This window comes from Ambystoma mexicanum, chromosome 14, assembly GCF_040938575.1.
Source record: "Ambystoma mexicanum isolate Mex_15411 chromosome 14, UKY_AmexF1_1, whole genome shotgun sequence".
In the NCBI taxonomy this organism is placed as follows: domain Eukaryota; kingdom Metazoa; phylum Chordata; class Amphibia; order Caudata; family Ambystomatidae; genus Ambystoma; species Ambystoma mexicanum.
Genome location: NC_090940.1, coordinates 3,394,172 through 3,417,983, shown reverse-complemented (window position 1 = coordinate 3,417,983; position 23,812 = coordinate 3,394,172). Strand labels below are relative to the sequence as shown.

The 23,812-nt window shown below is 46.2% G+C and overlaps 1 protein-coding gene across 2 annotated transcripts in view; it reads left to right on the top strand.

Annotated features, from left to right (window-relative positions):
• The window catches only part of LOC138527331 (receptor-interacting serine/threonine-protein kinase 2-like), a 178,612-nt gene that overhangs the window by 78,254 nt on the left and 76,546 nt on the right, over positions 1–23,812 (top strand). For both annotated transcript variants that reach the window (XM_069638382.1, XM_069638383.1), the window contains exon 5: positions 688–846. In XM_069638382.1, coding sequence (XP_069494483.1) covers positions 688–846 — 159 coding nt within the window. The remainder of the gene's footprint in view (positions 1–687; positions 847–23,812) is intronic.

Here is a 23,812-nt window from a genome sequence, read left to right as displayed (position 1 = left end):
GAAGCTGTCTGCCTCTATATCCAAGGTAGTTGAGAGATCAGGGAATACCAGATATCCTGAGTGTCCATTCTCTGGAATGCTGAGGTGCAGCTCCTGCTTGGAAGCTGTCTGCCTCTGTATCCAAGGTTGTTGAGAGACCAGGGAATACCAGATATCCCGAGTGTCCATTCTCTGGAATGCTGAGGTGCAGCTCCTGCTTGGAAGCTGTCTGCCTCTGTATCCAAGGTTGTTGAGAGTTCAGGGAATACCAGATATCCAGAGTGTCCATTCTCTGGAATGCTGAGGTGCAGCTCCTGCTTGGAAGCTGTCTGCCTCTGTATCCAAGGTTGTTGAGAGATCAGGGAATACCAGATGTCCCGAGTGTCCATTCTCTGGAATGCTGAGGTGCAGCTCCTGCTTGGAAGCTGTCTGCCTCTGTATCTGCTCAGTCTGAACTAGGACTTGATTCACCTCATTGGAATATATTAGTATGCTCAATGTATTTCTTCTTTTCTTGCATTATTCCTCCATGAACACTCTTCTATTAAGTGCTTTCATTGCAACACCTTTCTTAAAAGCTTAACAAATTAAGTTTTTCTGTGGCAGCTAGTAGTAGTTAAATGCAAGTAGAAGTCATTTGAAGAGCAAATCTCAATCTTTAACTGTTCGTTTAATATGCTCCTGTCCTCTGATCTGACTTTCCCTCAGGCAGAGGTCGTTCCGAAATCATGCAGTGTGTTCTACGGGGCCAACGCCCAGATCCTGTGGCGGTGAATGAGCTAAGTGCTGTGAAGATGGTGTCTGCCGCCAATCATTTAATGCACCAATGCTGGTTTCAGGAAGCTGCAGAAAGACCCACTTTCCGAGGTAAGTGGTGTTGGTGAAACCAAACTTTGAATAAACGCCTTTGATACTGTAGAAGAGTAACATTGGAGAATTTCTATATTGTAGTTTAGTCACATGGAAAAGGTGTACTTTTCTGTAACGGCGGCTATTGATTTGACTACCTCCACTTTTTAGTTTCAGCAACGAGGTGCCACCTAGAAGCTGAAACTATTGCATTGGAGTACAGCTAGGCGAAAGATGGGATATGAGGCAGGACACAACGTTTGTAGGTTGTTTGGTTATTTACCCACCCATGGCCATGCTAATCCCTATGGCCATTTCCGCCCACTTGCTGTTCCTCTTCGATCACTGGCAGATGCTGGAAGGCAGCAAGCCGTGCAGGCTCGAACAGTAGTCCAGTGTTTGGAGCAAGAGGATGAGGATTGGGGTTTTCGTAGAGTGGGGAGTAAGTAATGGACGAATTATCAGAATGTTGAAGATTAATATAAGCAGCAGAGGATGCGGTTGTGATGAATTCTTGCAAAGGGTAGCTATGGAAGAGGACTGCAGGGCTGTAACCATTGGGTGAGGGAGCAAGATAGCCGGGATGGGAGGGGGGTGGGTAATAATGGCATTGAAAGCCCAAACAAAGAGGACCTACATTTTTGAAGACTTCAGCAGGAGGCAGCGGAGAGCCATCCAGTGAGTAATTGAAGTAAGACAGTTGGTAATCTGTTCCGAGATGGCTGGGCTGAAGGAGGGAAAGGATGAAAAGATTTGAGTATCGTCGGCAAAGAGGTGATGGTGAAAGGCAAAAGACAAGATCATTCTTCCTATGGCAGAGGTATAGAAAGTGTAGATTTGAGGTCCAAAGGCTGATCCTTTGGGGAAGCTGACAAGGAGAATGGCAAGGTTCAGACGTTTGCAAGTTCCAGGAAATCTCAAAGCAGTGACCTTCCAGGTAGGGGGCAATACAGGCAAGAGAACATTTGCAAAACCCAAGGTCCTGGAGGATGTGAAGTGGAAAGGAGTTGTTGATGCCTAAAGTGGCAGAAAGGTCCAAAAGGATGGATATAGAAGTGAGTTTGAAGCAGTGAGCATCCGAGAGAAAGCCAGAGACATGCATGAGTGCAGTCTCAGAGGAGCGGTGAGCATCAGAGAGAAGGCCAGAGACGGGCATGAGTGCAGTCTCAGAGGAAAGCCAGAGACATGCATGAGTGCAGTCTCAAAGGAGCGGTGAGCATCAGAGAGAAAACCAGAGACAGGCATGAGTGCGGTCTCAGAGGAGCGGTGAGCATCAGAGAGAAAGCCAGAGACATGCATGAGTGCACTCTCAGAGGAGCGGTGAGCATCCGAGAGAAAGCCAGAGACATGCATGAGTGCAGTCTCAGAGGAGCGGTGAGCATCAGAGAGAAAGCCAGAGACATGCATGAGTGCAGTCTGAGGAGTGATGAGCATCCGAGAGAAAGCCAGAGACATGCATGAGTGCACTCTCAGAGGAGCGGTGAGCATCCGAGAGAAAGCCACAGACATGCATGAGTGCAGTCTCAGAGGAGCGGTGAGCATCAGAGAGAAAGCCAGAGACGGTGAGCATTAGAGAGAAAGCCAGAGACATGCATGAGTGCAGTCTCAGGAGCGGTGAGCATCCGAGATAAGCCAGAGACATGCATGAGTGCAGTCTCAGAGGAGCAGTGAGCATCCGAGAGAAAGCCAGAGACATGCATGAGTGCAGTCTCAGAGGAGCAGTGAGCATCCGAGAGAAAGCCAGAGACCTGCATGAGTGCAGTCTCAGAGGAGCAGTGAGCATCCGAGAGAAAGCCAGAGACATGCATGAGTGCAGTCTCAGTGCAGAGTTTAAAATGAAAGTCAAATTGAAGTGGTGAGCCAAGGCCATTATCCTCAAAGAACTTGGTGATCCAGTTGCAGTCCATCCACTTAAGGGCCTTTGAATAATGGTGTAGGAGGGAAACTAGGCAATAATTCACTGAGACATTTGGGTCTGCTGAGGGTTTCTTTAAAGGAGGAGCGCAGTTAGATTTTATTGGGTGAGAGGTTTACGAGGTCAGAGAGATGAGGGCAGGCGATTGAGACTAAGGGCCTCATTACATCTTTGCCGGTGCAATATAAACGTGCTAGTAATTCTGTTTACCGGAACATTACTGCACCGGCAAAGTATAAGTTTGCTGGTGTGGTGGCATGCATCATCTCCACCCAAGAGCTGGAGGTAATTCCGCCACCCCACGAGCAAAGATTGCTGGTAATACAGGCACTGGTATTGCTGGCAGTACAGGCAAATCGACCGGAACCCCTACGCCCGCAAGGGGACTCCATGGAATGGGGATTAACAATTGTTGTCAGCAGTAATACCGGTGGTGATAGTAATACAGTTTGGTATACCGCTGGATTTACCAGTCGGTAACGCCAAACTTATGAGGCTCTACGACTTTGTCCATTTGGGGTTGGCCCTACAATGCGTACAGCTTTTTTTGTATGAGGCTTTGCTGGGCGCTGTGTTCCAAATGAGGCAGTCTATTCTGGGACACGGGCTCTGAAGGGGTGAGACATGGCTATTTCTGGACCTGTAGCCTTTCTGGGCATCAGTACTTAGTGATACAAAGCACATTCTGGGTGGATAGAGCCCTGAAGGCACAGGCAGACACAGGCACTCTGTGAGAAAGACTGCATTCATCCATGTGTAGTCCTCCAGATGCTCCTTTATGGTGCTTGGTAATGGATTCCTAGCTTAAAACCGCACCTGCTCAGTAATGCCCTTCTGTAATGTCATCTCATCACTTGCAGATCAAGGACACTCGGCCCATCCTAGAAGACAAGCTCATAGACAAGGCAAACGCCACACGCTTGAGGGCATAGATGGGTTGTAAGGACTGGGACAAGTCGGGAGCACTAGGAGTGACACAGACCTCCGTCCTTGATCATCTATTACTTGTCCACCTCATCACAGACCTTATTCAGATAGGACACGCTCAGAGTAAAAAAAAAAAAGAAAGAAAACCAAAGCGTCTGCTTAAAAAAGAATTCTAAGTTGAAAGAGGTCAACCTAGGAAGCTGCAATTCATCTGGCCTTCATAGATGCTCATGAATTAAGCCTGCAATGCTGCCCTCCTTTCAATGGAATGGGTACGACTGGAATTTCAGCAAGAACACCTGCCTGGGCTTTTGGATGGCTGAACGCCTAAATTTTGAAGATTGTTTGCCCTAGGTAAGTTATTTAAAGAAACCTCTAGTGGCCTGGACTAATGATTGGAAGGTGATGTGCAAAAATGGAAGAATGTCATTATTAGGATAGCCATGTCCCTGAGATTGAAGAATGAGAAAAGGCCCCAGCAGCGGGCAGAGGAAAGACGCAAAAGACCAGAACCCAGTATTTGTCCCATGGGTTACGATTGCCTCCCTCCATTCCTCTAGGAACCTCTTCAGGACAAGATCGAGAAACTAAAGGTAATCCAATCCAACCCCGGCCAGAGTTCTGAAAGTCTCCACCATTTGTTCTGTGATGGAGAAAGTTGCCCTCTGATGCGAAGGGGCACCTTAGCATTTGCTTTCAGGTCAGGTAGGGCAATACTGTACATAAGGAAATAATTACCACAAGCAATCCCCCATGAGGCAGATGGAGTGCTAGATTGTCCATCATGGGATAATGCCTGCCAACCTGGATGATTTGAAAAATAAAACTAAACCTTGTACCTCGCTGACTGTATATATTGGTGCCAACCAAATAACCATTTGGATCATGACTCTACCTTCGTACTCCATTGTGAAGGATGTCCTTTCAAACCGATTGGCAAGACCCCAACTGGCTAAATGGTTTGTGTCATTGGACGGCTCAATAAAGGGACTAAAGTGAGAAGTTCCCCACTGTGGCCTCCGTAGAGATTTTCCTGGGCAAGCTGATACCTGTTGCCAATATCTTTTGTAAAAAGGCAGACTTGTTCCTTACGGAAAAATAAGAAACTGTCTTATCCACGTGGTGTTAGGCATGCTGTCCCTGAGCAGCTGAAAGGTGAGCCTTCATCCCAGACTAAACAGGCTAACTCATGAGCAAAAGGGTTTTAACTGGGCTGCATGTGCGGTTTCTATGTAGATGACCCACAACTAAATACAGAACTTTCGAGAATACTTGCGCCAGATCTGAGGCCAGCTGATCCCTTGGATAAACCTGATGAAGGAGGAAGACGGAGTGCAAACTCCAAAGGGTCTCCTGACCACAAGGAGAACTCTAGGAGAGAAACCTTGACTACAGAATGACAGATGACCTACCACAGCACCTCCTGCATCTAGCTGCTCTAGGAAGTGGGGATTGAAGGATTTAGTATCTTGAGAGCTTTTATTAATAAAATGTGGCACACCGGCTCTTTCTAGAAGTGCAGAATCTGACTTGACGGGATGCCGCCCACGGGTAGGCCAGGTTGTGTTGCTTTAGGTGGGACAGATAAAGAAGGGTGAGGACCAGAGATGCTTTCTAACGCTGTGTACACTGCCCACACTGGTAATGGTCAAGAAGGTAAAAGGCACTACAGAAGCGGACAGAATATGCCCCACTGGATGATTGGCCCGCATGCTGTGTTTCCAAGCAAAACTGAAGACTAAAAGAGAAACGGTCAAACTTGGTTATTGGCAATGTCATTACTAATATCAGATGGGCAAGCACTTGTGGTCAGTGATCACTAACCGTGAAACCCATTTAAAGGCTTACAAGAAAATGCCAGGAGGTAGAAGAGGGCTGCCAATCTGGGAGAAGACATAGCTGCTCCTGCTCCGCTACAGCGAGCAAAGCTGACCCACTCACTGCCACATCACAGGAACGGCAGCTTTGCAATACGATACTTGAGGGGCCTGAACTGATTTCTAGCTGCACTGTAAACCTGGGGTAGCGTCAACTCTCTAGTTTGTAATCCATTCAATTTATTCTGGCTTGAACACTTAGACATATCTCCATATCCTTGCCTGTTAGAGCCAGAAGTTGACAATTGTAACCTAATGTTTTGTCTTGGATCCTCTTTGAAAATGGCCTGGGGAATTGCAAGAACTTGTGTCCACATAGCGCTGACCTTGTAGTACCTGACATACCCAGAAGTTATGTGTAATGAGCCTGGGGTGAAGGGGTTAATTGACATGACTACTATAACATATTTGATAAATGCAGATCAGGGACCGGAGGACCTACATTGAGGAAGGTTGCCTCTGGTGGTCAGTCTGGAACAGTGTGACCCAAGTGCCAAAGAGGGCCTTTACTCCCAAAGACTCCCAAGTGTGACCCAGTACTATGGTCAAAGGGCACAAACAAAAAGGTATTCAGAAAGTTGCAGACAGGAAGGTTGCCAGCTTACTTCACGCAAGCTTTCAGTCTTGATCACTTCCCCACCTCTCTCAGCATTCAAGGCTTCCTCTCTTGAAGTGTCTCAAAGTCCTTCCCTTCACTAGAGCTCTTTCTCTCTCTGTGCTTCACTTGGGGATATAGTGCTTTGCTCACTAGTCCCCACCTAGATTTATAGTGCCCGGCTTGCTCTCCCTGTGATGTACTGCCCGGCTTGCTCTCCCTGTGATGTACTGCCCGGCTTGCTCTCCCTGTGATGTACTGCCCGGCTTGCTCTCCCCCGGGATGGATCGCCCGGCTTGCTCTCCCCCGGGATGGATGGCCCGGCTTGCGCTCTCCCCCGGGATGGATGGCCCGGCTTGCGCTCTCCCCCCGGGATGGATCGCCCGGCTTGCGCTCTTCCCCCCGGGATGGATCGCCCGGCTTGCGCTCTCCCCCTGGATGGATCGCCCGGCTTGCGCTCTCCCCCTGGATGGATCGCCCGGCTTGCGCTCTCCCCCGGGATGGATCGCCGGGGTTGCGCTCTCCCCCGGGATGGATTGCCGGGCTTGCGCTCTCCCCCGGGATGGATCGCCCTGCTTGCTCTCCCCTGGGATGGATCGCCCTGCTTGCTCTCCCCTGGGATGGATCACCCTGCTCACTAATGTGCACGGTGACGAGGCCTGCTTACAGGCCGTGTAAGGGAAGGGAGGAAGTGCACCCCAAACATGCCTTGGTGCTCGTGCGCATGTGTGCAGACCCCCTCCCCCACTTTACTGATGATGAACACTGACGAGGACAGGAAGGGATCCGCATTGGGAAGCCGCCACGCAGCAGCAGTTCATAGCAGACAGCCGAATGAAAGAATGAAAGGCCTTCTAAAACAGGGACTCCATTTCCTAAAACTCTCACTTTCCTTGCCAGAGATGCTTCTAGAAAAGGGTGAAGGGCTTACATGCCCTTTTTGGAGCCTCCCAAAGCACTCCTCCTGCCACAACCCCTTGAGCCAGGTAAGTGGTTGTACAGGGTGAGTAGCCAATCCTGGGAGGGGGTGGGGTATTTAAGGTGGTGTGTTTGGGTGTGTGTGTGTGTGTGTGTGTAGGGTGGGTTAGTTGGATGAGGACGGGCCGGGAGGATTGCTCAGTGCAAACACGCTTGCCTTGGAAACAAGCTGACGCGGAGAAACACAAGTTTGATCCCCGGGTCTGCGCTTAGAAACCTCTGGGTATTAGGCACATTATAAATACCCAATTTCAATTAGACGGTGGAGGAGGACGTCCAAGAGACCAGAGGAGGCGAAAGCAGAAGGCTGTGCAGAAACTGTTGGTAAGAAGGGGGGGGGCTCTGTGGAGTGTTTTTGTAAAAGAGAAGAGTGGGAGTATGAGCGTAAGAGTAGGAATAGTGGAGCAGAGGTGATGGCAGAGTTAATAGGAGTAATTGTGAGTAAAAATAGGTGGCGGGAGTAGTACAAAAGTGGTAATAAAGGGGTGACCAGGGTACCAGATCCCTTGAGGATGGCAGTGATAGAGATGTAGAGGAGCAGGTGGCTGCATTTGCTCTAGCTCCCGCCCCCTCACTGCGTCATACTCCACCATGTGGTGTTCCCCATGGCTCTTACCTCTCACCAGGGCTCTTCAATCTCTACGTGGCCCCTCCGACCCACCTTATCGCCACCTTGTGCTCCAACCTTCAGTGTTGCGTGGATGACACTGCTCTTTCCGGCTCCCTACAGCCTCCTCTTCTCTCTCGCACATTCCAGACTGCCTTAATGCCAGTAAGACAGAGATCCTTCTCACCCGGACCCCTGCTCCCGCTTTTCCACTCTCACTCTAGTCGTCCTCCATGCACCCTCTTTCTTCGCGTTCCTGTGTGGCAAAAAACCTTGTCATCTTCGACTCCACTCTCTCCTTCTCCTCACATCATAGACCTTTCCAAGAAGGCCCCCTACCAGCTGCAACTCCTCTGAGGTACTCTTCCTTTTTTCACTTTCCCTCAGAAGCTCATTGTCTGCAGAGCCCTGGTTCTCTCTAGGTTTGACTACTGCAATAGCCTCTCTCTAAATCTGCCTTTCTCTACTCTCCGCCCTCTGCAACTAATCCAGAGCAGGACTGCAAGACTTATTGCCTCAAGCCCAGGGAACGTTTCTCTCCAGCCCTGAAATCTCTCCACTGGCTCCCGGTGGCTGCGAGGATCAAGTTCAAGACCCTCTGCATCATCCACAAGGCTTTCTGGGGCCCACACTACATCCAACTCTCTCTTCCTAAATACCTTCTTTCTCAAGCCCTTCGATCTGGTGCCTCCAACTCTGAGGGTCAGGTGGTTCTCCAAGCAGAGAGTAGCTCTGCAGGTGCCTCCCTCTGGAATGGCCTCCTGAACCTATCAAACATGAGCCGGACCACCAGAAGTTCCAGAAGCAGCTCAAACCCTTCCTTTTACCCTCTGCTTTCTCTCCCTCCACTGCTGGCTTACCTGTCTGCTGCGCGGACTGGTTGCCTGGTTACCCTCAGAATCTCACTGGGTACCCGACGACTCCTGACTGGAATCCCCTGCACTCAGTCAACACACTTTTTTATTTGATTTCAAATCTTCAAGTAAATGTATAAATACAATACTTATAAATCATATAAGGGATGTCCGAGTTAACAGTATGTGAATCTCAACTTAAACCATTGAATAATCTTAAGAACCAGGCACAGAGGAGAGCCCAGCTCGCAGCCTCTGTGCCGATTATAACCCAATTACTTGGTCATAACGATATTTAACGTCTTCTTCCTCAGTAACCAAGTCTTGTGTGTATCGGGCCACTGCATAAACTACATGCAGTTGGGTGCTCTGCCTCAGAAACGACATTGATGTTCTTGCCTCACCCCTGCTTCTCTTAAGGCTGACCTCAGGTACATATGGCACAATTTCTTTGCTTTTTCACACATCAACATAAAGTGCACCATTGATTCAGACTTTTCCCCGCTCAAAAAAGTAGGCCAGAGGATGATTCTTTCCACGTGTGTATAAAACCTGCCACTGGAAGAGTTCCCAGTCTCACCCGCTTGTATAGGGACTTTTCATATGGGGGAGTTCTTGGGTCTAAATATATGTGGCCTAATTGTAACTTCAGGGCACTGGCCATAAGCTGATATTTAGCTCTTTGTGCCGTTCGAACCCTTTCCTCTCTCCTTGCTCCACTCGCCTGGTTAAGGGGATTGCCCCATAAATCACCACCTCGTAGTTCATGCAGCGTATTTTCACATGGCATAACCAATCTATTGTCTTCCCTCCATCCAATGACCTCACATGGCGTAAAGCATCTGTTTCTCCAGCCCTTCCTGGTTCCAAAGTCTTAACCAGTAAATTATTGGGCCAATAGACGTCAATGTGGTTAGTGGGGTATTTCAAGCTCCAAAAGTAGCAGTGCAGAGGGAGTGCTTTTAGGTAATGTTAACTCGCTAGATGATGATTTTGCCACGTTGGCAGAACCCCATAATTCCACCTCCATAAAAAGAAGACGGAACGGCCGGTTTCCCGTAAAGATCTCATGCCAGTGAGATTGCTAATCTTCCATGACTAGCGTGGAAGGCCTGAATAGACCTCCACATTTTTCTAGGGTAATGGCCGACCATTTCACCTGGGCTCTGTAAGTGATTTCAACCCGGCACTTCACCTAAGTCAATGCCTAGCGTGGGGTGCACAATTGAAAATCTTAATTATATATTTTTGTCTATGTTCTTTTCCGAATGATGTACCCTTATATCACGCCCCTCTTTGAATCCCCCCGGTCTCACTGAACCCAGAAGCAGGCTATTTTGCAAAGTTAAAATATTTATTTTATGGATTTGCACAATATATATCACACTATTTAATATTTATACAATGATCACCAATGGGGTGATGTTACAATCAACAATCTCTTTAATCAGAAGGAGTATGGATAGGAAAATTAATGCAGCATAGAATAAAACTGTGTGGGTTCAGTCAAATGCAATGTCACTCTTTCCCCCTGCACACTACTCCATCCCCCCCAATATGCAAGATAAAGAGATGGAAGGAGAGAAAACAGGTTTCAGGAATACAAACTCAACAAATACAGTTTCAATCCCAATTTCCCCCATCAAACTCAGAGAGAAACAGAAATGATTGCAAACGGGTCAAATGCTTTTGAAGGTGGCTTTAAATGAATGGTTAAAAACACTAAAATGGATTTCATTCACTAAAATGGATTCAAAACTAGTGAAAGCCGCTTTTGTATAGTTTCAGATAAACACTAGCAATGATCATTGAGTCACTAGCAGATTGAAAACTTCTGAGGTCGGATGCAAAGAACAGCTGTTTTACACGTGATGAAATTGAGCCAAACGAAAATTTGCAGCAAACTTTTCTGCGCGCAGGAAGCGCGATTGCGGAAAAACTATGGAATGCGGTTTTGGATTTGTTGGAAAGCTGAGGATGTTAGCTTCAATGTGACACTTAAATTTCGTTTCTAGCATACACGGTACAGGCGGTGTCTCACCCGCTAGACCCTGGGGATCTGTCATTCAGGTGGCCAGGACACAACCATCGCTTTTGGGTCCAGTTCCTGGGGCGGGGGTGAACCAGTGCGGGACGATCACCTGGATGAGTTAGACACCGGAAGGTGAGATGTGGTATCCCCTTCCCTGTAAACACCCTTTCCCCATCCTACCAGGTAGGATGTCTAGGAACTTGACTCACCCCGTCCACTCCCCACACCCCCGTTTGCCAACAGGAACACTTTCTCGCGGACAGCTTACTGTGAGCGTAAACAGACTAACATCAGAGCCTGTATACCCGACATGTCCCGAAACAATGGTCTGGCACCGTCGAGGAATTACAAATCATTACACACACTTGCAGCTTTTTAACATGACCCAGGTGTATAAAGGGTGAACCATGAGTGACCCGAGAGCGTATCCTCTAAACAATGGAAAATGGGGATCTGAGCCTAGAAGAGGGGGATCCATGATACTGTGATATAAAGGGGATCTGAGCCCGGCTGAGGGGGATCCAGGGTGAGACACCCGAATTGAACCCTTGAAAGAGGAAAGGAACTTTGTTTATTTTGTTCTTGTACATCAGGCTCTCTGAGTCAAGACTTTGGAAAAGCAAAGAGACTTGCAGCACAGAAGGCCCTGATGCTGGTAATGGAACTGTCCTCTTGCCTAAGAAGCCAGAGTATGTGCTTTGCTTGAGTGAACCGCCTTGTCCCGTGCTGAAAACCTGGGGAAGGGAGTCCAACGGCCTGGACATCCTGACCTATCATTTTGTGAACACTTTCTTTTTCATGAGCACTACCCCTCACTATGTAGGTTTAGCAGTAAGGATTGGCAATATATTTTTTTAGTATAGGCCCTTTATTTTGACGACTCAACTAGGACTGCATTATTATTTGAGGGTCGTAGCTTGCATCCATATGTAGATTTAGGTGAAGAAAAGCATTTGTCACACCCTTGTTAAAGTTCAATAAACACCCTTGAACATTGGTTTATGATATGATGGGTTATTTATGACACGCTTAATACCCAGAGATTTCTAAGCGAGGACCCGGGGATCGAACCAATGTTCTGTGTCTTGCTTCCAAAGCGAGCATGTTTCCCCCGAGCTATCCTCCCGAGACAGTCGTGTCACTTGTGTCTGTGTTGATACGATGCCTTCCTTACAGCATGCACCTATGGACATCATGGAGCATTAAGTGAAATCTGACGAGGGCAGAGTGATGTCATGCAGATATATGAACCTATGCTGAAACAATATGAAAATACAAGTGACGATGTAACTGAAGCACCAAGAGAAATATGTACCTAAATAAAGCAAAAGTAATCATGAATACAAAGAAGTAATTTACTGGTCAATAACTATAAATACACAGTAACGCAAGATAGGTGAGAAATATAGAGGCTTGCTATAGAGGAATACACAACTTGGCAAGGCCGGCCATGATGGGGAAAATGGACGTTGGCTCATGTCGATTTCAACCAAGCTACCTCCGAGACAGAAGGCTGCAGAATCAGGAAGGGCTGGAAAGCCCTGTGTGCAGAAAAAAAAGGTTATGTTGGCCTAGGATCAGGGATGCTATTTTAATAAATAATTGCAAGACACAAGGGGAGTTAACCAAGATAAGCTATGACCGAAGGGCACATGTCTCTTAGATTAAAGGAGGAGAAAACATCTGCAACAGCCAAAGTATTTGGACAATTAAGTGTCTGAAGTCTATTCAAGGTAGAGTGAGCAAGTCTCTAGAGGGCAAGAGGAGCAACAACACCCTGGATAATTGAATCGAATAAGAGTAAATAAGAGCCTGAACTTGAAAAATGTGTGGTCTCTTCACATGTGACTCAGAAGTCTAAAACAAGGGCTATTCATTAGAGCCTCAGACGAAGATAGTGGTGTGCTCACACTCCCTCAAATGTTGCAGGACAGTAAGCAGGCTGCAAAGTCAACTACAGACTAAAGACTCTGGCTTATGGCCGACCGAAGAAGGGTGATGGATTAATTGGTAGAGCGGGGAGTAATGTGACTCAATGCAAAGCACCTAGGTTTCGCTGCATGTAGGTGCTGCTAAAGAGCCAAAAGTCCATGGTTGGGGTAGCATGCCAACCAATCAGTGTGTCTAAGGGGCAACCTAACATACACTGTTGCATAGACCAATCTGCTGTTATTTTGTACACTATAATCAGTGCTAAATGTATTTGGAGATAGTTCAAGGCGTGCCCTACAGATTAGGGGCAGCCAATGATGTATTCATTATGTTCTATATGTAGATATGTTCCCTTTACCAATCCCTTCCTTTGATAGGTTTGATTTGCCATGTAGGATGATGTCATAGATGGCATATGTTGAGGTGCAAGACCTATGTGTAATCAAGTTAAGTCGTGATGGAGAGTCTTTCGGTGTGCGAAGGGACGCTTTGCTGTTTGCTGACTGCTTGTCCTCTTTCTATGATCATTTGGACTGTGTAAATACCCACCTCATCCGCGGAGTGCACCACAGAGTCGTGACAGTCTTTTGTTCTTTAGGCTCTGCAGGCTCCACGGCCTGGCTCCTAGCTTCTGGACAGTTGGTTTGAAAGCAACAGTTGTGCTCTAGGAAGCCGCTCCCCGAGGACGCCATCCTGGCGAGCACTGACGACCCTCGTGAGTGAAACAAAAGAGGTAAGCATACTGTGTGCAATACCGGGAGTACTACGAAATATGGATGGGGTCTGCGTAGCCTGTATAGCGCAGAACAGGAGCGTATTGTTTGAGGGCTCACTGAGGTCGCAAAGAATATACGAACGAAGGATTTCCTGGTAACTCATTCTTGGATACCATCTGATTTACCCTATTGACCAGCGAGACCGTCTCACACTGCCTTGATTGGAACACAAAGAATCTAATACTTTAGATAACGGTCTTCAAAAGACGTGTGGGAGGGAAACTGCAGGGATCATCATTCCCTTTTGATCCTGACCACACAATGTTGGAAACACTCGTTCTAAGGAAGAATTAGTGTGAACGAAGAACACGCCTGACATTTACAGAAAGTGCACGAACATACGACATCACAACAACTGTCACGTAGCATTAAGAAAGAGGACTACAAAGTGCACCCCTACAGCGATAACACAGAAGACTAAGCCTAACACACCAGTGGGTCCTAAGACCAGACAGTGTCGTAAAGTGGGGAATATCCCTCCAACTCCGCAACGGCTGCCTCAGCTGACCATTGTACAAGCTCTATCCAACCACAAGTTAAAGTCTCCAGCCTGCAAACTGAATAAACCAAACCAGAGAATGAACCAATCCTGGTTAAACATGAACGAGGTTGAAAATAAGCACCAGTTGGTCACCCGAGGGTGGTGACAACACCTCCCGTTACCGAATAGACAGCATGACAAAGATCAATCCTGCCTACAGAGTGCAGACTGGCCATCAAACGAAGCTCCGCTTGGCAATGAAGAGCGCACACATATGGAGGAGCCATTTCAAACTACCACAGGCATAATGGCGAAAATGGAATACAAGAGTAGCACTGCGCTACTGATAAACTCTGAGGTAATCTGTACTGATGATTTAGCAGAGAGTGGAAAGGTAAACATAACTCCACTATTGGTACCAATCCAGAATACCATAGGTGAATCTGAGGCAATGGATAATAGCGGAGAAGCCACATCATTAAAATATGACAGAATCCCCAATGGAAGAATATTGACCAAGACATCTATGGAATTCTGAGGAAATGACAACCCTCGATGCGAGGAGGCCGATCAGACATTGCACTCCAATTTAATGGAAGAAAAGGATAGTAAGGAGCAAATAATAAAGAGACAAAACAGCACCGAACTCATTAGTCAGCTAATCAATACAAACCATACAGACTCCCCACATGCAGGGAACTAAGCCTGAAACAACCGATGATCCATTCATCGGGGCAATCTATAGATGGTCCCATACAACGAGGAAATCAAACTGAGAAGGCAATACATGACAATCTTGCACTACTAATGTCCTCCGGCAATGACAAAACAAATCCCATTGTCCACCCACGTAATACAAGTTCACTTTCCAGAGACCGTTCACAAAAGGAAAAGGCAAAGTTAGCGAAATTAAAGTGGCTTCACAAAAGGTGCTGGAAGAGTCCTTTATACTCCATCCTACGAATGCAAAAGCAGCGCGGTTATCCCTGGATATCAGAGATTGAATCTTTGATGAACAATATCGATAAAAGGAAGGAAGTATTTGGTGATGTACTTAACAAAAGACCGAAAGAAAGGCTGATTACTTCAACTCCAGCCAACAAGCAGACAAACTCCTTGGATAAAAAAAACAAGCAAAGACTAAACCTGCCCCATTGCATTTAAAAGATCAAACCCTGCTGCCAAATCAATTCACCGTTGAATCTGATGAGCTTTGGGGATTGGCAGCTAGACCACGTCTCTCTCAGAAAGATAAATAAGGCTCAGAACAAAATGAAATAAGAACAGTATTCTTCGCACCAACAACGAATTCCAACAACAATTAATGACCTGCAAAACATGCTTATCACAATACTATCCCAATCAATGATTCCGTTTATCAAGCTCCATAAACCCAACAACGAGAACATAAAGCACCAAGCGACACTGCTTGCCATGATCCATGCAAAACAGATGTTCATAGAAAAAAAACCATTGAAAAATGAATGGGCATGGAGGCAGAAAAATCTAGAATATTGCAATCACGATTGTTTGAGATAGCGAGAGGTGAACGAAAAACCACAATTGACAATGGATATGATAGCATGGTTAAAGGATCATCCACAGAATAATCGAAACCTACTAACGTCAGCGACTCCCCAAACCTTACCTCGGCGGTGCTGCCAATATTGCAGGGAAAGGAGGCGGAGGGCGTGAAGTTTACCAGGAAGGAGACATAATCTAATGAATAACTTGAAGCATCAAGACAGACCATGTCTGTGTTAGGATCAACGAAAAAGGACCCTAATACATATCAAATATTTGGCCAACAACAAAGTATGCCGGACTCAGCTAAAGGAAGAGTAAATAAGAAAACCAAGAAACCTCCAAAGCAAACAGGATCTGGAGCATTCCTGCGTAATATTGTGCCTCAACAAATGCCAATCAAGTGCTCAAAGAAAGAAGTAATCCTAAGGAGATTGCAAACAAAACAATACAGTACAAGACTCGGAGTCCGGTGACAACTGAAAATAAAATACAGCAAATGGAACCTGAACTACGACTAGAAGATTTATTAAATCTAACTACATATAGTGAAACAGACTGCTTCGTCGAGATGGATCTCCCGATATCATCTACAGCATCCAATTATATTATAGTGGACGAATCTACAAGTATAGCTGAGGTAATAAGCATAACAGAGGAACTCACTTGGGAGGACATCTGATACTTCCCTGCAGAGCACAATAAGTACTTCATCATCGAGAAATAGAGGGGCAATGGGTGAAGACTGCTCGATGGTAGAGTGGGTGGATAACTAAAGGTCTGAGCCTAAAAAAGTGAAGGCAAGAACAAAGCCCAACGGGATGAAACGATGCAAGAGAAATGAAGAGAAATAAGACTGCCAAAATTTGTGGATCCCATCGCTCAAAAAGAGAGAGAGATTTTTACTTGCATCAAATCCGACTAAAGTGGCCCACCATTGATACTGAATAGAAACCAATGTCTTGCTCTTTTTAAACGCGATCCCGCAACTGAAGGATCTCGATACACAGGACATCAAGCTGGTGGTGTTCCCTGATGAAACAGTGTTAGACAAAGTTGACTTGGAGCTTTGACAGCCGAGTCATGCAGAAGATCATGACAGTGATAAAAACCCTAAGAAAATTGGGATTCAAATGCATGCAGAAAGAAGCAAATGACAGAGAAAGGTTACAACCACAGAAACCCGACAATCCACAGTGGTTAGACAAAGGAATATAAGGAAATGAAAGTTCATCTCCACCAAAGGAATAAATATCATGATACATTTGACGGAAACCGATCAAGAAGCTCGTCGTCGGTTCTTAGACAGCACAGAAACAAGAAAATTGAGACTAACCATCCAATGCATCGTGAATATGAGGAGACCCGATACAACAAGTCTCACTCCAGGACCTCCTATTTTTAACAATCAAAAAAGGTCAAAATAAATGAGTGGGCCCTTTGCTCATGGAACACCAGAGGCCATGCCCATTTATTTGAGCAGTCTAATCCAGACTTAGAAGAATTTCAAATCATATGCTTGCAAGAGACTTGGCTAACAGTCACTCCGTGCTGTGATGGTTTTCTTACCTTTCTAAATCCTGCGATACAGAAGTAACAAGGGAGGCCTGCATCGGGCCTAATTACAATGATCCATATTAATCCGGACTGGTCAATAATGGAAACCCGGAACGTAAACCCATGAGTACAATATACTATTGTAATAATACGGCAGGAGGTTGCCCTCGGGGGAGAGGGGGGGGGGGGGTTGGGGGACAAAGGTGACAGGGCATCGCAGACTGATTGCAATATTCAACGTATACTGGAATCCGGCTTCCTGCAATGACTATTTCTTGGATGCAGTATTTACGAATATTGCTGATTTAGCCTGTAAGAATCAAAACATCGAATTCATCATCTGCGGGGATTCAAACATACATCCCCTGACCAACACCGGTGAAGAGATAGACCAGCTGTCCCAATGCTCGAGGCGATGGCGGAACGAAATAAACATTCTTAACATGATATTGGTAAATAAATCGCCAAGGAACGAACTATAACTACTCCATCTTGGACAAGAGGCAACTCGACAGCAACTATTGATTATATATTTCTGCCAGTTGACCTAAACAGAGGAATGACGAGAATCAATATTATACCAACAACTAAAAGCGTCCATAATATGTTAGCAATTTATGGCACAGGTCTGACGCACCAGCGAGTCTATAGTACCAACAGTACTGGAACTCAACAGTAATTCAACACGATTAAGGATTAACGTAAACGAACTCAACAAAATGTCAAATATTTTTTGTGACAGAATGTTAAACGATAAAGAAAAGCTGAACGGTTGGCTTCTTCTGCCATATATGAAGCCGGGAACGGCTGGAAGACCAAAGACTTATTAACACACACACACACACACACACACATACAACCAGGAACTGGCACAGAAAAAAAGTTCTAAGATTAACTATTCGCAGCTTGGCTAAAAACAACAAACTAGCAAACAGAGTAAAGGTAAGAATAGCCAGACAGGCATTACTGACATTGGGGGAAAAACTAATGTGCAAACATTGCTGTACTGGATGCTGAGAAGATTTTAGCCACATTCAAGAACAAAAATTTAAGAGAATTATGGAACCTCCTCAACAATAACTCACAACATCAGGATATGCTGGTGTCGAATGTGCCTGAAGGAATCTGGCTCAACCACTATGCTATATAAGAAACGAGTCTCGGAAGAGGAACCGACAGACCCTACAACTGCAAAGAAATGGAACCTGCAATGGGACAAGCTTGGTTTGACAAATTATAGCAAAACTTAATCCATCACAAGCTACAGGCCCTGATGGTCTGTCAAATGCATATGGGCAGATCTGTTGGATCAACTGTTTACTCTGATCAACACGTTAAATCAGATTCCGAGATCTTGGAGAAATGCAACACTGATCCCGATATACAAACAAGGACCTAGAGAGGACCCATCTAATTATCATCCTATTGCTCTTCTTGATCCTCTAGGCAAAATCTTTGCAACATATCTTTTAAATCATCTAAAGGAATGGGCAAATCAAAATAACAGATTTGCGACAAGACAAACGGGGTTCACTGCGAATGTTGACACTAACCTCAATCTGTTGCTTCTGAATGTATCAAGCATGAAGCCCTAAAGACAATCTACAGTGCATGTTATATTTGTCGATCTTAGCATGGCCTTTGATTCGATAAACCGATTATGGAAGAAAGTAAGGTCCTGGAATTGCCCAGCAGCGATTTATAGAGCTGATCATTCTGCTGCAAACAAATACGTCAATCAATATCAGACTTGCAAAAGACGGCATTACGAGTGCATCAATAACATGGAATGGACTAAAACAGGGTTGCCCGTTGGCGGCAACCCTGTACAACCTTTACACGGCCGACTTCAAAAACCATCTCAATGATGAGGCCTTGAACCCTCAAAATTAATTAGATACCCATACCAACAATGATGTACGCAGACATCATTTTATTGGATAAAATGACGTCGGGCTTAAGTTATTCGTAAAATGGGTGAATACATGGACAATAACGAACTATGATTCAATGTGAAAAAGACAAAATACGTGACATTAACAAAACAGCCGATAAAGAAGAAAAGAGCTCATAATCTGTGCATAGAAGGGAAACTGCTAGAAGTATCTACCTTCAAATATTTGGGACTACTCATTAATCACAGAACAAAAAGGAATGGACATCTGCAGTTGAATGCAAAATGCAATCGCTTGCAAGACAAGGCTGTCTCCCGCATAAAGAATACAGTAAATTCTCCTTAAAGCCAATGATGGCATTCTATAGACAAAAAGTTATTCCTATAATCACCTACGGCAGTGAGTCTATGATAAATGCAGGCGCAGTGAACTGGCAAAAAATAGAAGCCTTGTTTTGGAGAAAAATGTTGCGCTTACCGTGCAACTATCCAATGTCCAGAATTAGGCATGAAATGGCAACGCAGTCAATGGCCTCAATAGTCCTTTGGAAACAGTTTGACATCTTAAAGAAAATCTTAGCTGATGAAACGCCGCCAGCTATTCAAATATTCCGATCCACCAACAAGACAACGAATAACGCCATTCTGGAATCCTGGATGAAAGCATTAAAATACCAACTGATCATAGGGGACATCTCTTGAAATGTTGACGCAGCGGCCCCAGCATGCCAAAGTAAAATGACAACGTAATGATTGGCAGAAAACCATAGAGGACAAAGCTAAATATGCGACGAATATTCATTGCGATGGTGACATCTGAGCAATCCATGAACTTCCCAAATATTTGCAACTATTTCCAGACCCACAAATCCGTGAATTATTTTTAAGGACTCAACTGAATACTCTGCCAACCAGAGAAAGACTTGCGGAAATTACACAAATCCTGATGACGGAGAATTATTGCAGATTTTGCAAAGATGTAGAAATACTGGAAAGTTTATTCCATCTAATCATGGTTTGTCCTTCACTAGCACAGAAAAGAAGCCTATTTGGAAGCTTATTTCAGATTGCGTCCTTACAACGGTCTGCAGAAACACGATGGTCATTGATAAGTGGTCTGGATAAAAGATCTATATATACGCTTACGCAATTCCTAAGCAATATTCTTGAATTAAGTCTAGACAGAGAGAAAGTATAATTTGACTGTGGTTTCTTTGTAAGACCTTGAAAGATAACTTACTTAATAGAATGTAATTGCCCACAATCATAAATGAAAACGTTTATTTGTAAACTATATCATTTTAAAATAAAAATCAAGTTACGGTGCGCATGTGCATGGATCAGTCGATGCCCGTCAGTTCTCCCCGCTTTATTAAATGAGAATAAAGTAGGACTTTGCCATATTCCTTGAGTCTGTCCAAATATTTGGTCTGAGATCTTTTTGTAACTCCATCTAGCACAAGACGCTTCAAGGTGCTAGAGCAGAGAGGTGGTGGTAGTAGTAGAGTAAGGCGAGTAGGAGAGGTAGAGCGGGAGGCACAACACGAGGCATTGGAGCGGAGTGAGGGAGGGGGAGGAACATAGGTATAGAACAGTTGCCAAGACAAGTGGTAATAGGAATATGAATGAGAAAGGAAGCAAGATCAAAGGGTGGAGCTAGATAGGCAGAGTGAGTGTTTGGCGGGACCGTGACATGGTGGGAGGAGAGCAGCGTAAGGGACCAGTATAGTGAAGGATCAAGAGTGAGAGGGTCTGAAAGAAGTTAGAGTGACACTGAGCAAAAGGCGCTACTCCCCATTTCCTGAGACACTAAGCAGGGATAGGAGCTGTAAAGCTAGAAATTCCCTAGGGAGTTGGGTAGCCAATATCTTAGGGAAAACACCTGATGTGTATAGAAGTGATTGACACAGGGGTTACCCATTGTTGAGCTATTAACAGCCCAGGAGGGACGTCTGGGGTTGGGAGGTGGCACCCAGGCCCAGGGAACACGAGAGAGGAAAGGGCCTGCCCTAGCGCCAGTTCCAAAGGACCTGGAAAGCCCAATAAACTTGAGATTCCTGGACATATTTACTGTAATAATTGCCCTTGGACTTTTTGTTGAGACTCAGCGTGATTCTTTGGGACGGGACCCCCCTGTCACGGCACCTAGGGATATAGTGCTTTGATCAGCAGTCTGCCCAAAGGGATATAGTGCCCTACCCACTAATCTGTACCCACAGAACAGTGCTTTGCTCACTAGTCCACGCCTAGATTTATAGAGCCCTGCTCACTCTTCCAGGGGATCTACTGCTCTACTCACTCTCCCCAGCGATCTACTGCCCTGCTCAATGATCCACACCCAGGGATAATACACCCTGCTCGCTCTCCCCGGGATATGGTGCCCTGCTCGGGATAGATCTATATTTCTGATGCTTGTGAATCTGCCGAGTTGCATGCTATGCATATAGTCTGACATCTAGTGGTAAACGCGGAGTATTGCATCTCTTCTTTCGAGGATCCAAAGAGGATGTTGACATGGGCGTGCTTGTAACACTATCCCTAACGTGATGTGTAGTGTACCCAAATCCTTCACGCGTCGAGGTCCCTCAGATTGTGTTTTTCCGCCCAGCTAGCTGGTTGCCTTATGTGGAGCTCCAAAAAATTGCAAATATATACTTTGTCCACGACCTCTGGCTGTTTTAATATTAGTCCCCTTTCCCCGACGACTAATTCAACCAAGATGGAAGGCAACTCCAGACTTCGGGGCTGGTGCTGCTGTCGACCGCGTGGTCTCGGCCCTCTGGCCAGGCCTACACAATAGGGAGAGTGGGGTCTGGGGCTCTGTTTCTTTTCAAGAATGCATTTCCTTTTCCCCCTCTCTTTTCCCTTCTGGTTTTGCTGTTGCTATTAACTTGAGCTATGGACAGGACGCCTTTTTAAATGTTGCCCTTCTTGCAACGGCAGGTACCCATTGAAAGAAGCACACCGGAGGTGTAATGAGTGTCCACCTCGAGATCATAATGAGCAGTCCTGTCGGTCTTGCAAGCTTTTACGCCCGAAGACGATAAAATAATGGCGAGTAAAACGGTGGGCGGCCTACGCCATGCAGCAGGCTGAAAGTAGCTTCGCCGCAGGCGTCGCGAATGAAGTTGACGACAGCCGTGGCTCTGACGACTGCCACGCTCAGACGTCTGTCCCCGACAGGCAGGCCACCGGTTCTGCTATGGGGAGTGTACACTCCGGCGACAAGGACGCACACACATCACATAAAGGAAAGCACACAGCCCCCTGGGCCTCCTCGACGGACTGGTCGGGACGGCCAAAGACACAAATGGGTACACTGATACTTTCGACGGAACCCACTGATCCACAGGGTCGGCCGCCCTGCCCGCAACCGTCTAGGCAGCATGTGTCCGGGCACTCAAGTCAGAAGGGCGCCGGCAGCAAACTTCATAAGAGAGCCGAGATGCCTCAAGAGTGACGCCGCAGACCACGACAAATCTGCTAGGGCCATTGAAATCCCTCCCAGATACACCGGAGATCCGTGAGAGTCTCGTGAGCATCATCTCAGCGGCAAATAGGCCTAAGGACACGTCAAGACGTCGAAGGTCAGGAAGAATATTCTGAGGGTTCCCAACCCCTGTCTAAGACTGTCAGACAAGGCTAGATTCCCTGAAGACGCATCCTCAAGAAGAGGCCTTTCCCCCTCCAGATTCCTCTGGGTCATCCTTATGGACCAGGGACAGGTTTGAGGGATACATGAATACACTTTCTAAATTTGTGGACTTCTCAGAAAAATGTATTACCCGTAAAAGGCCAAGAGAGGAAGACGACTATCCTACTATGGCTAAACTTCAAAGGTCCTCCAGCCACACTCCTCGTGAAGAGATGTTTGATCTAACAGAACCAGAGGAGATCTCTCGGGACCCTTATGATCAGGGAGAAGGACAACATGAGCAACCAGTGGGTGAGGCACCATGGCTGTCACTGTCCACTACCACTGATCCAGACACACTGTACTTAGATCTTCCTGCTTCACCTCCTACTAGACAAGCCTCTCCCATCGATGACCAGATGGCATTTAATGCTATCCTTAAATAAATAAATTTAAAAAACAGCGAAGCACTTTCAAATTGTCACTCGAGGCGGTGCAAGACACCGTAGAGGATATTTTGAAAGAAGAACCACCCTCAAGTCAGGCATTACCTCTGTTAAACTCCATCAAACGGCGTATCACCCCCTCTTTGTTGACTCCATCGCAAACAAGGGCAGTAAACCCACGGGTCAAACTCTTTCGCCCCTCGCCTACAGACCCACTTTGCATCCAGGGACATGCCACTCCCGATTCCATAGTGGTGCCAACTAGGAAAAGAGCAGGAGTACCCTTGTCTATGGCTGAGGCACCGCCGGACAAGGATTGCATGAAGTTGTACGCCCTGGGGAAGCGCATTACAACAGCAGCAGCCTACTCCTCCAGAATAGTTAACACATTGTTGCCTAGTTACAGCGACGTCCAGTGGAATTTGCGCCATGAGGGCCTGCAGGAAGTCCCAAAGCCAACATTATCACGCCTGCTGGCGGTTGTGTTGGAGGGGAGGCAGGTAAATCAAAACTTTCTTAAACACCCTGGATGCTGTAGAGACAGCAGGATGAACACTGGCCCAAGGTGCCTTGTTAAAAAGGCACGCATGGTTAACTAATTCAGGATTTAAACCGGAAACCCAGGCATCCCTCATTAACAAGCCGGTAGAAGAATCTAACCTTTTTGGAAAGGCGGTAGATGAGGCTTTAGAGACTGCAAAAAAGGAATATGAAACCTTAGAGCCTCTGTGTTATCTGGCTTACAATCAGCAGTGAGGGGGTAGCACTCGCCGCTCCTTTCGGGGACAATCTTTCCCACGTTCCTTCCACAATCAGTACAGAAAGGGAAATACATGGTCCTCAGGACAGGAGGCAGCTGCCTCAAACCAATATCAGCCAAGAGGACAGCGCAGTGGCAAAGGAAAGGGTTGAAGCACCACCCCAAGGGGCTCCCTGGCCTCAAATCAAAAATGAC